At 37.5% G+C, this 18,030-nt stretch overlaps 1 protein-coding gene across 1 annotated transcript in view; it reads left to right on the forward strand.

Annotated features, from left to right (window-relative positions):
* The first annotated feature begins 86 nt into the window (after positions 1 to 86).
* CCDC141 (coiled-coil domain containing 141) overlaps positions 87 to 18,030 on the forward strand; it is a 181,367-nt gene continuing 163,423 nt past the window's right edge. Inside the window, exons 1-2 of the mRNA XM_008687200.2 lie at positions 87 to 492; positions 3,573 to 3,695. Of these exons, the coding sequence (XP_008685422.2) occupies positions 391 to 492; positions 3,573 to 3,695 (225 nt within the window). The 5' untranslated portion in view covers positions 87 to 390. The remainder of the gene's footprint in view (positions 493 to 3,572; positions 3,696 to 18,030) is intronic.

Raw genomic sequence — 18,030 nt, forward strand, 5'->3', positions numbered from 1 at the left:
TAGCTATATAGATTCAATGGCAAAATTAATTTGGGTTGTCAGGATGTAATTTTTTTTCCATTTGCTATTAAACATCAACTGATAAGCAGAGAGCTAGAAACTGCCCTCCTCATTTAAGATAATGGCAAAAATATCAGGCACTTAGTGTTACCATACCAGGGGTGTGGCGATTCTTTCCCATTCTCTTCTCTCGCTCCCCTCTCGTGATAAACTCAATGGGGTTGTCTATTTTTAACCTCCTGTTCTTTCCTTTTGGCAGAGTAATCAGTGCGAGCCGAGCTCTTTCCCTGAATGAATCCAAGTAACCCCAGTGATTGCCTTCTGAAATGACCAGCAGACACACATCTGTCCAGAGGCTGTCCAGAGTATAAATTCTGGTTCTAAACTACCATGTCCAGCCAGGGAAGTCCTGCTGTGGAGTTTTCTACAACCACAGTCAGTTCAGTAGCTGTTCAGGCTGGGGACTCCAAAATCGTGATAGCTGTCATAAAGGTAAGACAACTTTCTATTTTCTCTGTGACTGTTGGCTTTTTGCAGGGTGTTGATAATCCTACAGAACATTCCACACAGTCAGCAGCACTCAGCATATAGAAAATAGCACAGCAAGTACATCTTACTGCTTTCTTAAATGGGCAACTAAGAGAAACCTTTAAGTTTCAGCAACTTACTATGGTTTCTCTTTCAGTTAGTCAGAAAACATCTACAGCAGCTTAGTTAAAACAAAACCAAAAAACTCTACCATATACTTTCAATTTGATTTTTAAAGGCAAGGTACTCAGGACTACAAGTTCATGATTACCAGGGTGGAGAGTAAGTGGACCTGTGAAATGTTTGTGATTTTTGAGAGTGGATGTGATGGAGGAGGGAAGAGGATGGTCCCAGTAAATACGGGCTGGCACTGTTTTGAACATGATGAAGGGCAGGGAACACTGAATAGGAGGCTCTTATGTGTGCTCTCCCACACGCAGCACTGCTTTTGACATGGTAAAGGCACTAGTAAATCCTTATCACATTTTGGGGGAATGAAGACCCTGCCAGGGAAGGTGCAAAGGGCAGGAGTCAAATTCGCCCTTATCAGCAGGAAGTTGAAGCCACTTGAGGTTTAAGGCTATTGCATATTTTATGTCAAGTAATTTGCTGATTTGCAAAGATGGCCACATACCTTTAGGTTGAAGAAGACATCCATGATTTTATTTCCTTTGAAATATCTTGCAAAAACCCCTGAAGCATTATGCTTGGATTTAGACAAGTCACTACCTCAGGAATTCAGTGCTTAATGAAGGGAACAAGGCAAACAAGCTGGTGCTCACCAGCCAGTTACTTTCAGGACCTCACCAACCTGAGCTGAATAATTTCTCTGGCCTTTGTTAGAAGCCTGGACTGAGTGAGGCCTGTTTAATTTAACTTAATTGCTGCGCATTTTATTTTAATATGAAAATCTGTAACAGGAAAGCAGCACTTGATACTGAGCAAAACGATTCACTCTAGAAGCACTGAAAGCAAAGTGTTCCTGCTGATGTGATTCCCAGGGCTCTTGAGACTTGGTCCCATGTAAACAACACCTCTGCTGATTCCCTTGCCCTCGAGTCCGTTCGTTCGTTCGTTCTTTCTTTCTTTCTTTCTTCTTTCTTTCAGATTTTATTTGTTCACTTGACAGAGAGAGAGAGAGCACAAGTAGGCAGACCGCAGGCAGAGGGAGAGGGAGAAAAGCAAACTCTCCACTGAGCAGAAAGCCCAATGCGGGGCTCAATCCCAGGACCCTGGGGTCATGACCTGGGCTGAAGGCAGATGCTTAATGGACTGAGGCACTCAGGCACCCCCCTCAAGGCCTTTCAAAGGCAGTAGGTGGACATAGAAAGAAGCCTGAAGCACAAGGAGCAAAAATTGATAATTTGCATGTGATTTTATGATGCTTTGATTAACTACAAATTTCAGCAGTGAGAGAAGAGAGGCAAACTCATTGTTTTAAAAAAGTTAACTTTTTGGGGCGCCTGAGTGGCTCGGTCCTTAAGTGTCTGCCTTCAGCTCAGGGCCTGATCCCAGGGTTCTGGGATCGAGCCCCTTATCGGGCTCCCTGCTTTGCTGGGGGCCTGCTTCTTCCTCTCCCACTCCCCTTGCTTGTGTTCCCTTTCTTGCTGGCTGTCTCTCTCTCTGTCAAATAAATAAATAAAAATCTTTAACAACAACAGCAACAAACTAAAAAGTTAACTTTTCTTTCCCTCAAATAGGAAACATTTCTTGGAGCAAGGAAAGGAATAATGTGTATGGAATAAATTATAGGAGAATCAGAGGTCAATTGACAGTGCAGGGGAAAAAAAACCCTAAAATTATGCTGAAAATACGTATTTTAACTCGACTGTGTTTCTAAGAATGTTCCCTCTGATTACCCTCCACAGCTTCTTTAACTTATCTCTGTCCCAAATAAAATAAACCTCAAGCTATTCAGAGTAGAAAGGAATAGAAGGAATCGAAGTTTCTGTGTCTGATCCATGTGGGTTTGTTTCCAAACGGTCTTAGGGCACTCATGATCTGGACTAGCCACACATTTTTTTCATTTCTCTTCAGCAATTTGCTTATCCATGTTCATGTGCCTATTAGCAGTTCCTCTTGCTTAATCAGTTGTTGTTTCTTAGAAAAGCAATTCCTCAGGAAATGCAATGGCGAATTATATATTGGGGCAGTGAAAGTGTCTTACATGTGGAAAACAAATTGGCTACATTCATACGGCTGTCGTCACATGCATCTAATTTTATTGACATTTTCATACATACTTTATTGATTACTCAACAACAAAATTTGGAAAATGTTGTTTTTACTTTACTATGAGATAAAAATCTGTTGCTTCATTTGCTGTTTATTCTTCTCAGTTGAACAAGCAAGATCAGTGTAAAGACACTCATCAGCCTAAATGGCATTTATGAGACCTTTCCCCTTTGGTGAAGTTTGCATCCTATTTGCCCAGGTGCAATTTCACTATTTTTATGGAATTAAGTTTTGTGAGAGAGAGAATGTACAATTGTGTAACATGTTCTGTAATTTTGTAATATTCAATATTCAGTGTGTTCTTCGTTTGAGAATTTTTTTTTAAGATTTTATTTATTTATTTGATAGAGACAGCCAGGGAGAGAGGGAACACAAGCAGGGGGAGTGGGAGAGAAAGAAGCAGGCTCCCAGCGGAGGAGCCTGATGTGGGGCTCGATCCCAGAACACTGGGATCACGCCCTGAGCTGCAGGCAGACGCTTAACGACTGCGCCACCCAGGAGCCCCCATTTGAGAATTTTTAATTTAAATACAGTATGCTAGGAGAAAAGAATTTACCTGAAGAATGAAAAAAAAATAAAAAGAGAGGGAATGGATGTATATTAAACCTGTTATATTTCAATATAAGTAAAACCTATCTCTGTGGAAATAATAAAGTGTTCACAGTATAATTGAAACAGAAGGAAAAAGAAGGAGAGAAGAGAAAAGAAAAAAAAGAAAAGAAAAGAAAAAAGGAAGAAGAAAAGGAGAAGGGTAAAGGGGAAGAAACAAGAGGAACTAAAAATGCATTTTCTTTCATTTTTATCTATAGTGTGGCAAATGGGTGCAACTTCAATTGGCTGAATCACAGCCCAATCTTCTAGAAATTGGTAGCAGTCAAGATGAGACCAAAAAACTTCTTCATGATCATGAACTTCTTTTGGCCAAGCTCAAGGTAAGATATTTAAATGTGAAGCAGATGCAAAATTAAAAAAATAATAATAAAAAGCTATTTCTTATACTTCCTCTTGATTTCTCTGACATCACTGGCCTATTGCCATTGTAATATAGTGCCATATAGATAATGGAAAATATAGTTATTTATGAGCAAATACCAGCATTGGAGAGAAGTAACAAGATTTTTTAAAAACTTTCTCTAATGTGATAGAAAATATGGAGTGATAATATTTTCACTGTGGAGAAATAACTAATTTTTTTTCCCGGCTGCCTCAGTGAAAAAAAAAATTCCATCATTTTTCCATTTCATCCATTATACTGTCAAGTCACAACAACAGATCCAAACTTTCTGTTGTTAATGATACCTGCTGGCAAGAATAATATAGAAGCTTATTTTCCCTCTGTTGAACTGTTGAAAATATCTGATTTTGTATTTAATATTAAGAGTTCTTGAAACCAAATAATAATTTTAGTAAAATCAGAGTTATTATTCCATATATGTGTGGTTATTTAGTTCAGAATCTAAAAATAACATTAGCTTGGGATTGCCAGATAAGGTATCAAGTCAGGGCCAGCTACATAATTTGTGGGGCTTAGTGCAAAATAAAAAGGTGAGCTTCCTGTTCAAAAAGGAAGAAAAAGCTTTTTCTTGACCTGTCACATTGTATTTTATCTGCTATTTAAGGTCTAGCTCCTTCAGGCATGGGATACATGCTGTCCAAGTGCACACCCTCACAGGCTCTGGGCCCCAGCCATGGCTCAGTGCACAGGGTGTGAGCCTGACCCCAATCTTTCCCTAGCTGTGCCCTGACCCCACTAGGTCAGATGGAAGAGGTCATTGAACAAGGTTGGGGGAGCAGACAGGATAGCAGAGACTCTCTGGGAGACAGGATCCCATGTGACGTAAGGCACCAATCCCCCAGCACTTCCTCTGTTGTCCCATTGGACTTTACTTACAAAACACAAACCTAGATATCAAATTATTAAAAATTTCAAAACAGTGACAGGCAGAGTCACTTTAAACCCTAAGTGGCGTCCCCTTCTAAGCCCTGTGAGTTAAGAACCCTTGTAGGTAAATGAATGTCTTCACTAAGATCAAAGAGGTTTGATTAGGCAGCTGGCAATGACTCTGTGTTTTTAGTGCTTTAGTATTTCTGGCTTCTTTGAACATCTAGGCTGGATTTTATATTTGCTTCCTAGATTTAGAAGCAGATCTAAACTGCATCTGATCTATACAGACAGTGGTTTTCTGATTGGACAGTAGTATAAGTAATTGGATATATCAGACTGAAAAATTGACAAAGAATTAGTACTGAAGCAGGGAGCCATTAGAATCTAGAATTTATTCTCCTGTGTACGCAGCTCCTTGTTCTGGGCTCTGGGCTGTCTTTCAAAGTAGAAATCCTGGGCCACCAGGAAGTCCTTTGTATATACGAAAAGAACACATTATGATGTGAAAGAGCATTGAACCAGGAATCAAAAGACCTGTGTTTTAGCACTAATTATACCACTAACTAGTGTAATTCAGCTAAAAATTCAAAGTCCGGCTGTAGCTGCTACACAAATGAAACTGAATTCCATGAATTGTGGAAACCCAATACTTCCTCAGAATTACTGCTCATCCCCTGAGGTTTACATTCTCATGGTCTCCTGTGTCCCCAGCTCCTTATATACCTGCCAAGTGTTTGTGCTGAAGTTAACTTGGACTTGAAACTACATCCCTTCCCCTGTTTCCACTAACACTTCATGCCCAGCCAGCATTTGCAGGTCTACTAATGAAATGTGAGTGGTGGAGCAGCTCCCGGAAGTCTGGGCCTTTCAGGCTCCCTCTCTTTTCTCCCAACCCTATTCGTGTCCAGGGTTGCACAACTCCAGGGGAAATGCTGTCTTAGGCAAAGCAGTTCAGCTCCATAGCAACTATGCTTATATTTTCATACTTAAATCAATCCAGGTGCTGGGGTGGGTGGACGGCACGGGGGCTTCCCATTTAACAGGATCCATCCTCAGAAGGTGCTTATAGTTCGAGATTCTAAAGTCCTGTTGTCCTTTTTATGCCAGTCTTCTGGCTATGGACTAGCCTTCTGGACTTCAGGCCTTTTAACTGTAAAATGAAGGGAGAAGATAGATCAATGTTTCATATCTTTTGTGGATCTTACCATAACGTGCCATAGGATCATGGGGACATTCTCCCTCTCTGTGAGTGGATCTAAGAATATGAGGTCTCAGGTAAAAAGGACTTCTGGCTTCACGTAGGCCTCTCGCCATGACCTCTTTATGTCCATCTCCCAAACCCTCCTTGACCCCACCTATCAGTATCAACTTAGCCACCCACCCCCCAAAGAAATTTTTAGTAGCATCATCCTCCAATGTTACTGATTTAAAAAAAGAAATCAAGGAGTCTGAAGTCTGTTCCAGATTTGCTGACAAGACTTTTTAAAATAATGAAAAGGTAAGGCACCTGGGTGGTTCAGTCAGTTAAGTGGCTGCCTTCGGCTCAGGTCATGATCCCAGGGTGCTGAGATCCAGCCCGAGGACGGAGGGTTCCCTGCTTCTCCCATTCCTGCTGCTGTTCTCTCTCACTCTCTCTGTCAAGTAATAAATACATAAAATCTTTAAAAAAACGATTTAAAAATGAATAAAATAATAAAAAGGTAAATTCCATATTGCAGATGTATACATCATGAATTTAACCAATTTATTAACTATTATGTTATCAGTGTAGGCACAACTTAACCTGTAGCACAAAATTGTTGGATCCAAGTTAGTTTTAATATGAGCTTTTTGAATTATAAGAACATTAGTAGTTCAATAAGCCCATAATGTTTAATATTTAATGTTCATTCCAGTTCTTTTCCTATGCACAGCGCCCTGCAATTTGTTCTAATTATAAAGAAGAATGCTGTGTAAGGGGTGTTGAGAGGGTGTAGGGTTCAGTGCTGAGTCTACTCTAATTTGGGCATAGCAGTTAGCCTCTCTGGTCTCAGGTTCTTCATTTGAAAAATTATGATAAAAGCAGTTAGCCTCAAACACCTAAAAAAGGAAATTTGGGGGGAAATGCAATGATATATGTATATACCTGCTGCTTTTAAAAGAAAAAGTAGCATAAATATTCTGTTAATAATATATCAGAGGAATTTGTATATTTAATTTGCTAGAAAAACAATGTTCTGTCTCCATTGAAAATTATCTCAAACCCAGTAATTTAGACTAAAAGGGAAATTTCTGGAAATACGGAATTTTTATGAGTTTTTCTAATGTTGGTAATGTCTATACCCTGAAGATACTATTTTCCGTTCAGCAGTATAGTACTTAATTCCAGTGGAATGTCCAGAGAAAAAATATTTCCCTATTTTCAGTGGTGAAAACATAATCATGTGGAAAAAACATTAACTCCCAAAAGGCATCTAGATTCTCAAACCATACTCAAATTATTTCTAACAAGAAAGAAGACATTTGGGAAAGGGGAGGGAGATTTCAGTCAGGTAAAGATTTGCCTATGGCTGCTCTTGACATTACATTTCTAAGTGGTTCTAGGAGGAAAGAAGAATTGGAAGGACATTAAGGATGTTGCTGAGAATTTTTCCTTAGCATCTGTCTTGTAACTAAGTACATTGCAATTGTCCAAAGGATTTACATAAACCAAACAAACTTCCGGTCACTGGCTCCTATATTTGTACATATGCAATATTAGCATTCAGTGAAGAATAACCCTTTTGAGTATAGAATACTAATTTTCACCTCTGATTTGACTTATAAATCTATTGGTTCCCTGATTCTGACTAAATTTCTGACCCAGGGAATACTAATCTTTGTCCTATTTCCATTAGCTTAGCTAGAAATGAATGCATGAGAAATAGTCAAAATATATTAGTAGTAAAGCTAAAAGTCTTATTAAAACTTGCCTTATGTAAGGAATGGCATGATTTTCTACTCTAAGCTTGAGTATTAACTAAGAATGTAGTATTTAAAATTTTTTTATTGAGGTAAAATAGATACAACATAAAATTTGCAATTTCAACCATTTTTAAATATACATTTATATGACATTAATTACACTCACCGTGTTGTGCAGCCATCACCACTATTTCTTCACCTCAAGTATAAACTCTGCATCTATTAAGCAATGACTCTGATTCCTGCCTTCTCTGGTAACCTCAAATCTACTTTCTGCCTCTACAATTTTGTCCATTTTAGGTGCCCCATATAAATGGACTCACTCATATATTCTTCCTTTATGGTGGGCTTTATTTCACTTAGCATATAATGTTTTCAAGGTTTATCCATGTTGTAGCATGTATCAGAACTTCATTCCTTTTTATGAATGACTAATACTTTATTGTATGGATATACCATATTTTTTTTATCCATTCAGACTTCGATGGACACTTGGGTTGTTTCCGGTTTTCAACTATTATGAATAATTCTATAATGAACATTGGCATACAAGTATTGGAGTATCTATTTTCAGTTATTTTGGATGTGTTTAGCTTTTTGAAGAAACCCCGAAAGGTTTTCACAGCAGCTGCATCATATTACATTCCTACCAGCAACATACATGTGTTCCAAGTTCTCTACATCTTTGCCCAAACTTGCTATTTTCTGTGTTTTTGATTATAGCCATCCTACTGTGTGTGAAGTGGTATCTTATGGTGGTTTTGATTTATATTTCCCTAATGACTAATGATGTTAACCCCCTTTTCATGTGTTTAGACAACTGTGTATCTTCTTTGGAGAAATGCCTGTTCAAGTCTTTTGCCCACTTTTTAATCAGGTTGTTTGTTTTTTGTTGTTGAGTTGTAGGAGTTCTTTATATATTCTGGATATTAATCCCTTATCAGATGTAGGGTTTGCCAACATTTTCTCCCATTCTGTGGGTTGTCTTTTCACTTTCCTGATAAGGTCCTTTAAGAATGAAGAATAAAGTAAATCTGTGTGACTTAATTATATATTTACACCCAAGAGAAAATTTTATAGCATGTATGTTGAGAATGTGATGGAACCCTTTAAGACAGTATTGGAAGAGGACTAACCTATATTACATTATCTGCATCATAGCAGTGTTTTACCCTGAATGTTTACTTCATATAGGAAATCCATTTTCTCTCTTTCTCTATTTTCCTATAGACCCAAAAGTTAGAAAATCCTACTCTCTCAGAAATGCTACTCTCTCAGATGCTTTCACCTATCTCTCCTGCTTCCCTACAGGAATGAGGGAGGCTATGTTCCTGACTGGTGAGACTAGGGAAAGAAGTGGCTGCCATGGGGAAGCCAACCTCAAGGTCTCCCACTGCAGACCCTGTCTACCCATGGGCTACATGTTCTTTACTCACTCTGCTGCTGCTAACCTGGTTGGAAATCCCTGCCTGGCAGAGGCAGGCCACAGTCTCACCCTCTATTGCAGCTGAATGTGTGTCTGTGCCTCAGACCCAATTCTCTTAACAGGCAGGTCCCGATGACTAGATTTTTAAGAAGAAAAATAGAAAACCAAATCAGCCCATCCTCTGGTCCAGTTTTACGGTAATGAGAGCAGATATTTTGATTCAGATCTGACCTTGATGTCAATTTTTCAATTGATTTGTAATCTTGAGGGGAGAGGGGTAAAATTATTTTGTACCTTCCAAATTCCAATATTAAAATTTTTTTAAAAATTTAATTCTAGTATAGTTAACATACAGTGTTATATTAGTTTCTGGTATACAATATAGTGATTCAGCAATTCCATATATTACCCAATCCCCATTTCACCCATCCCCCTACCAACCTTTCCCCCTGGTTACCATCTGTTTGTTCTCTATAGGTGAGAGTCTGGTTTTGGTTTGTCTTTTTTTTTTTTCCTTTGTTCAATTGTTTTGTTTCTTAAATTCCACATATGAGTAAAATCATATGGCATTTGTCTTTCTCTGATTGGCTTATTTCACTTAGCACTATACTCTCTAGCCCCATCCATGTTGTTGCAAGTGGCAAGATTTCATTCTTTTAATGGCTGAATAATATTCCATTGTATATATATACCACATCTTCTCTATCCATTCATCAGTTGATGGACATTTGGGCTCTTTTCATAATTTGGCTATTTTTTTAACTTATTAATTTTTTAAAGTAGGCTCCACACCCATTGTGGAGTGCAACGTGGGGCTTGAACTCATGACCCCAAGACAAGACCTGAACTGAGATCAAGAGTCGGACACTTAACAGACTGAATCACCCAGGCACTCCCATAATTGGCTATGTAAGCATAGGGGTGCATATATCCCTTTGAATTAGTGTTTTTGTATTCTTTGGGTAAATACCCAGTTGTATGATTATTGGATCTTAAGGTAGTTCTGTTTTTAACTTTTTGAGGAAACTCCATACTGCCTTCCCCAATGGCTGCACCAGTTTGCATTCCCACCACAGCACACGAGATTTCTTTTTCTCTGTGGCTCAAAGGAATCTGTGTCTTAATGTTCTACACATATAAAGGACCTGTCATATTTTTCACTGATTATTTTGAAGAAAATTGGTGAAATAGTGATAGCTATTCCTAGGGGAATATGAGCTAGTAGGCAGTTTAATTTTTCTTTTATACTTTTGAATATGGAGAACTTTTTCCATTAAAAAAAAAAGTAGTCTTAAAATTATGAAACAGTAAAACTTCCTAGTGACTTTCCCAACCTCACTTGGCCCTTTTCTAGTCTACGGGGTATTTCTTTTCTGAGATGTTCAGCTCCAGTGAGTAGTATGGAGGTGTAGAATTAAATAAAATTCAAATTCTTTAGATTGGAGAGTGCCATGGACAATCTGATAAAATATTATTTATATAAGAGAAGTTGGTTTAAGAAAGAGTCTATGACAATAGCTTCTCAGACATGGAGTTAAGGCACATTAATATTGTAAATATCACAAATAATTTGTTAGTAGTTCAGGTTAAGTAGCAGTTCAGAGTGTCATTATACTTAACGAAGCATTGATGGGAGTTGATTTATTAGAGGGGAAGGAATTCTGTAAGTGGAACATTTTGTAGGCACAGAGACTGTAGAGTAACAAATTGGGGGAGGACACTATATTATCCCTGGTTTTGGCTCAGTAGTTAAGGTTGGACTTGACTCCATGGCAGAAGCTCAAGGGCCTGTGGGAAATACAAGGCACTCACCATATTGCTTTAGGCTGAGACACCAAGTGACAAAGAATTGACAAGAAAGAGAGGCATCTTCCATATTTCTGTAGGGAATAGAGCATGACTTGGTATAGCAAATACTGACAACTTTTTGACAACTTTAGAAGAACCCAGTATGCAGGAAGATTATGGTAAATTAAAGGTGGTCATAAATTCTTTGACACTCCTCCCATTGAGAAGTGGGGTCTGTGTCCTTTCTCTTAAAACTGGACAGACTGTCCGACTGCTTTGCCCCAAATGTTACAGCACAGATAATGCTGCACCAGTTTCCAGACCCAGTGTCAGAAGACTGGCTGCTTTTACTTTCTGTAATTTCAAATAGTCACTCTTGGAACCCATCAGCTTGTGAGGAAGTTAAGTAGCAGTGTCGAGGCCCATGTGGAGAAGAACTGAGGCTTCCAGCAACAGCTCTGGCTGAGATCTTGGGTAACAGCCCACCAACTTGCGACTTATGTGAGTAAGCCATCTGAGCCATCTTGGAAGTAGATTCTCCATGCTTGGTTAAGCTTCCCAGCTGAACTGTGTGGAGCAGAGACAAATCTTCTGCACTGAGCCCTGTCCAAGTTGACAGTTGTGAGCAAAGTAAATAAGTATTTTTGGCCACTAAAATTTGCAGTGGTTTGTCACACAGCAATAGATAACTAGAAGAGAGGGTGACGGCAGGAGTGGCATCCTCTGGGTATTTTGAAGTCAGCACTCTTGAACAAAAGGTACAGAAAGAAGAAAACAAGAGTTTTCATGGGGAGACAGTTGAGAAGTGGAACTAACGTTCTCTAAAATGAAAGATGATGTGATTGTACTAATGATAAGCAAAAAGTAAATTCTGAAGTTTGTGAATGATTTACTTTTAGAAAGTTGAAAGCAGGTTCTAAAATATATCTATTATAATGTTAGTCTGACTTTCATTTTGGTATAATTTTTTGGACAGGAGGAAAAGGTTTATAGTTATAATTCAGCACACAGAGATATGCAAAAAATATTATGTGTATAGTGTGGAAAGAATGACTAACGGCCAAGGAATTCAGGAGAAGCTTGACAGAGAAAGTGATATTCATCGTGGAGATGAATATGAGTTTTCCAGATACCATAGACCAAATTTAAAGGACTAACAATGGACTGGGAGAAATATATTTGCAGTTTATATGAAAGTTAAAGAGTTACAACCCTGCATATTGATAAGAAAAACAAAAAAACCAATAAAATCAGTAAAAAACACATGATTCACAGAAGAGAGGCAAACCACCAATAAACATATAGAAGGGATGCTCAACATCAGTAATAGCCCGAGAAGCAAAACTAAATAATAATAAAAAATAAACCATGATTTGCCTAATGCACCATTAAAAATTCAATATATTTATAATATCCAATGACAATTCAAGCAAAGGGACATTCTACCATATTGTTGGTGAGAATTTGGACTGACACAATCATTTTGGAAACTAGCAAGCATTAAAATGTAAAATGCTTACATCTGTGACTCAGCAACCTCATTTCTTGAATCTCTCCTTGGAAATGAGAGCACTAGAAAGGATACAGATACGAAAGTCCTTTTGCTATGATATTGAGCATCTTTCCACATGTTTTTAATGAAATAATTTAATTGGAAACAAAACAATGTCCAACAATAGGGGAATATGTTTATAAATTGACCATTTATGCTTCTTTCATACTGTAGAACATGCTGAGTCCCAGGCTTCTTGTTGTGACATAGGTAAACTCTTAGATGTTTAACCCCAATGTTGGTTGGGCTTCATGTTATTTGTCACTAAATACATTCCTATTTGAAATCTGGGTCAAAAGTCAGGATTATAAATAGCATTTTTTAAGATCTGTAGTCTCCAAGCTATTATTTAGAAATCAGTACTTCTTTAAAATATAAATCTACAACAAAATTTTTCATTGAATTTAGAACTCATAGTCCTTATTAGTTTTCACAAAAAGGGTCTTGGTCTTAGAGATTGGGACTGACAGGACAAAACTCAGATGGCTTAAGAAATACCAATGAGGGATAACAGATAAAAATGGTAGCACAGGACTCACTCACCCCTACTCTCAATCTTTAGTACTGCTGAGTTAGCTTAAATGTTAGGATAGAAATGTCCCTCTTGCGCTCTTCTGTCTAGATGACAACAGATTGTTCTTCTCTAGAAAAGATCCAAGTATATATTGTAATTAACCAAGAATGTATCTTTTCTAAATACAGATTTTTGTCCTAGATATAATGTATAAATATGTAAAACTCAAGAGTTTTTCAAATGGCATGGCTATATCATTCTTATGACAAGTTCATTAAGCTATTAGTCTTCAGGAGAATAAGGCAAACTTCTGATTCTTTGGTTAGCCCAGTCTTCCAAATCATCTGTATCCTCTATCACCTTCCTACCACATATTTGAGGTTCAGGGACTTAAGTTAGATTAGAATTTTTGTCTTAAAAAATTGTCTGAAAATGGAATACTGGTTCCAGTTCCAGGCAAGATGGAATAAACACACATCACCCTATCTCCATTAAAGGCAGCTATAAACCCTGGCAGAATGTGTGTATACAGAGGATGCTGCAAAGTAAGGGGTAGCAGGTAGATTAGGGAAAGAGATCAGAATCCCCAAACCACCAAACAGCAGTGTTGTTGTTTTCTCCCTCCAGTGTTGCCCAGCTTAGATTCAAACACAAGTTGACACCCTGAAGTATGCCCAGAGGTAGACGGAAAAAGCTCCAGAAGAGTCTTCTCTTTCACATCTAAGCAGTAGAAAGAGGGCTTCCATGGGTCAGACAGAAAGGGAGGAAATACCCAGCTTTTGTTTTTGCTTTTTGCTTTTCTATTCTCTCTTTCCCTGCCCAGGCACTCCCCTAGAGGCGGCTGTGATGGAGAAGGTGGAGGCAACCAAGCAGGTGCCTAAACCTCTGAGAAGGGGAAACCCCTCTTTGACCAGAGGAATTATGGTCAGAGCTTGCAGTGAATTTGCATTGTTTTTTCCCTCCCTCTCTTCTCCCCACTGTTTGGTCCTGCAGACACAATGATGGGAAATCCTTGGCAGAGTGAGTAAACCAAAGCTCCAGATTTCGGGCCAGAGGACTAGGAAGGGGACTTTCATGGTACAAATTTCAGGCCCTGAGTCAAGCCAGTGAAATTAGAAGAAGCAATCTCATCTTTCAACTCTATAACTCATATTTATATAGATGGTTTTCTGATTTTCTTTTTAAAAAGCTCAATTAATCTGTCAGTAGACAAAGAACACTGAAGAACCACAAGCTCTCAGATTCAGTTTCATAGGACACTTTCCTAGATTTTAATTTTCAACTCAAAACATATCCCAGGTTTTTACATAATTGAATTCAGAGAAACCTAAACCACCCAAAGCTATTGCTCACTGTTTTCTGAGAGCCTGAGATTCTTTGGCTCAGTAATCCCATAGGCTATTAAACTTTTATTAATGTAGTGGGGAAAAAACCCACTTTGCTAGTGTGTTACACTTATTAGAGGAGCAATAAATACAAATACATAATACAAACAACATATGGAAGTCAACATATGTAATTTTAAATTTTCTAATTGCCACATATAAATTTTAGAGCATAAAATACTTATAATAGAAAAGGATGTCTCGAATCAACAATCTAAGTTTCCACTTTATAAAATTAGAAAAATAAGAGCAAATTAAAACCAAAGCAAGCAGAATGAAGGAAAAAATAAAGAGCAGAAATCAATGAAATTGTCAACAGGAAAACAATAGGGAAATGAATGGCCCTTTGAAAAGGTCAATGAAATCGATAAGCCTCTAGCCTGACTGAGAAAGGAAAAAAGAGAGAAAACAAAATGACCAGTGTTGGGGGTGGGGGATGAGGTGTCACTGTAAACCCCACAGACATTGAAAGTATAAAATGGGAATACTATGAACAACTCTATGTATATAAATTCAACTAAAACTTAGATGAAACGAACCAATTATTTGAAGACCATAAATTGCCAAAACTCACCCAATAAGCCAAGTAAAAAGAAACAAATGAAATTAATTTAATAATATGCTTAATTAACCCCAATATATCAAAAGTATTATCAAATAACATGTAATATTATAAAAATTATTAATGAGCTATTTTAATTTTTTTGTATTAAGTCTTCAAAACCCAGTATGTGCTTCATACACATCAAAATTTGAAGGAGCCACATTTCAAATAGCTAGTGGATATCATATTGTACAAGGTGGATTTAGAGAATAAAGAAGAATAAACCTTCTGGAAACCAAAATATTTTACTTTTTTAGCTCAGGAGACGTCTGCTTATAAGCAAACCAATACATATGGGCCTGAAAAGGAAAATTATAGGATGAGATTTCTTTCAGGGACAAGAAATGAAAGAAAACCAGCCCAATTTATTTCCAGTAGCAAATTTTTAAAAGCAATTAATAAAGCAATTATTAGACAATGTCATAGGAGTGAGTAGAAATATTTTTCCTAGTGTAACATTTTAAAAAATATATTGTGTGTAAATGTACTTGTGCATATATCTGATAACTATTGCAAGTGATTTTACTTGAGAAAGTAATTTTTTTCAAACAAATGAATTACATAGGCATTTTGAAACAATGAAAAGAAAACCTTGTATTAATCTAGTTTGAAAGGCTGACAGTAGAAGGCAATAATTAAACTGTGAAATGTTTGGTTGTGAGTTCTGGAAGCATTACTGCATATTTCATTAATAATTTTATATGTAATTAATTTGCTGTTCATTGTTTTTTCATTGCTCAAATATTGCTCAGTGGACTTCTTATGGATTATGTTGCTTAATGGTGATAATAATGTGGGAGACCAAATGCAATCCAGATTCTAAAATTAGCCAAAAGGATTCTGTTACTATGCCTTGGTTAATTTTGCTAAATGTTGGTTAGCAAATCATTAAAGATTGTATGTTTTGTATTTGAGTGATGAATATATAGCACAAAGCAGAAATGTGCTTCCATTAGCATATTTGTAAAACTTGGACTTAAGAATTTTTCTTTGTACTGCTTGATTCATTATAAATATTTCACTTGTGGCTAGCTTTTCTTTATGTTTGTAGATGATGGCCTTTTTAGACTTTAGAGAAATGAAATTGCTGGATCATATGATAGTTCTATTTTATTTTATTTATTTTTAAGGATTTTATTTATTTATTTGAGAGAGAGCGTGCATGTGAGCTGGGGGAGGGATCGAGGGGGAAGGGCAGAGGGGGAGGGAGAAGGACAAGCAGACTCCATGCTGAGCATGGAACCCAACTTGAGGGTCAGTCTCACAACCCTGAGGTCATGATCCTGAGATCATGACCTGAGCTGAAACCGAGTCAGACGCTTAACTGACTGAACCATCCAGGCACCCCTGGTAGTTCTATTTCAAATTTTTGAGGAACCTCCATACTTTTCCATAGTGGCTATACCAGTTTAAATGCTCACCAAGAGCACACCAGGGTTCCCTTTTTTCCACATCTGTGTCAATTCTTTTTATTTCTTGTCTTTAATAATAGCCATTCTAACAGGTGTGAGGTGGTATCTCATGGTATCTCATTGGTTTTGTTTTGCATTTCCCTGATGATTAACGATATTGATCATCTTTCCATGAACCTATTTCATGACTGATTTGTGGGTGTTGAACCAGCCTTGTATCCCCAGAATAGATTCCACTTGATCATGGTGTATGATCCATTAAATGTATTATTGAATTCAGTTTGCTAATATTTTGTTGAGACTTTTTTGCATCTGTGTTCATCAGGACTATCCCTGATCTTTTTTTTTTTCTTAAGATTTATTTATTTATTTGAAAGACAGACAGAGAACACAAGTAGGCAGAGCAGCAGGCAGAAGGAGAGGGAGAAGTAGGCTCCCTGCTGAGCAGAGAACCTGATGTGGGGCTCGATCCCAGGACCCTGGGATCATTACCTGAGCTGAAGGCAGACACTTAACAAACTGAGCCACCCAAGCACCCCTATCCCTGATCTTTAATAACCAAGTGATCTACAAACTTTTACTGTCAGTTAATGTTTTGGGCTTGAAAAAGAAAGAATCATGGTCTGTATATTGTTACTTACATAAATGAGGTTAAGATTGAAGTCTTTGGTAAAGCCTACATTCCAGAACTAAGCCACCCACCTGGAAAAAGTGTTAAATAATTAATCAAGAATAGGAAGACAAAGAGTTATACATTCTGGATTTTTTTTTTCTTCCCAGGACAAAAAAGCTTTCTGTATTACCTGAGACTTAAAACGGGCTTGCAGAAAAGATTAATTAACGTAGGAATACTAAACGACATTTTCAATCCTGAAATTTCCATCCTGACCAACTCATTGTCATCATGACAGATTTCTATTAATTGATCAGGTTATACTACAAAAGACTAGCTAAACTTGCAAATGGAATGTTCCCACAGTTACTAGAACTTTTATCATTAACTTAGTAACCCAATATATAGCTATAGGACTTCCTTTGTGTATATACCTCAGAATTGGGTGCACAAAGGGTTGTGGGTGTGAAATGTCACAAAATGAAGAAAAATTCTTACCTCTTGGAAAGGTTACAGATGCCATATTGGTCACTATTTAATGATCATATTCTATGTGTCAGCCATCATAATAAATACATTAAGTATTTAATGCTCACATCAACTTTCTGAGGTAGGACATATTCACATTTAACAGATGATAAAACAAATTCAATAGTGGCTTTTGCCCAAGTCCCACAATGGTTTATGACACCATATGTCGCTGCCACTCCAATTTATTTAAAGAGGTAGGATTAATATTAAAAATATAGCCATTGAAAGATAATATATGGAAAACTTTATACAAAGTGCTGATAGATGACTCATGCAAGAGTTCCATCAGCCCACTAGAAGAGAATATTTATTTGGATCTCGAAGGAAGTGACGGGTAAGAATTGGGAGTCAAAATGACATTCAGATCAGAGAAAGGTATTAACAAAACTGTTGAGACAAGTAAAAGAAAGATACGCATGGTATCTTCCTGACATTCCTGCCAGGAAATGTCAAGAGATGAGGCTTAACTGGTATGGTGGATGAAGATTGGGCTGGAAGGCAATACATGTGGGCTGCACAGTTAGATTTGATTGTGGCCAAGCAAGGATTCCTAGAGCAGGGGAAAGATTTGATAAAAATTCAGTTTGAAAAAGGTTACCTTTATAACATTATGC

The sequence above is a fragment of the Ursus maritimus genome, unplaced genomic scaffold, assembly GCF_017311325.1.
Source record: "Ursus maritimus isolate PB19 unplaced genomic scaffold, ASM1731132v1 scaffold_1, whole genome shotgun sequence".
Taxonomy (NCBI): Eukaryota; Metazoa; Chordata; class Mammalia; order Carnivora; family Ursidae; genus Ursus; species Ursus maritimus.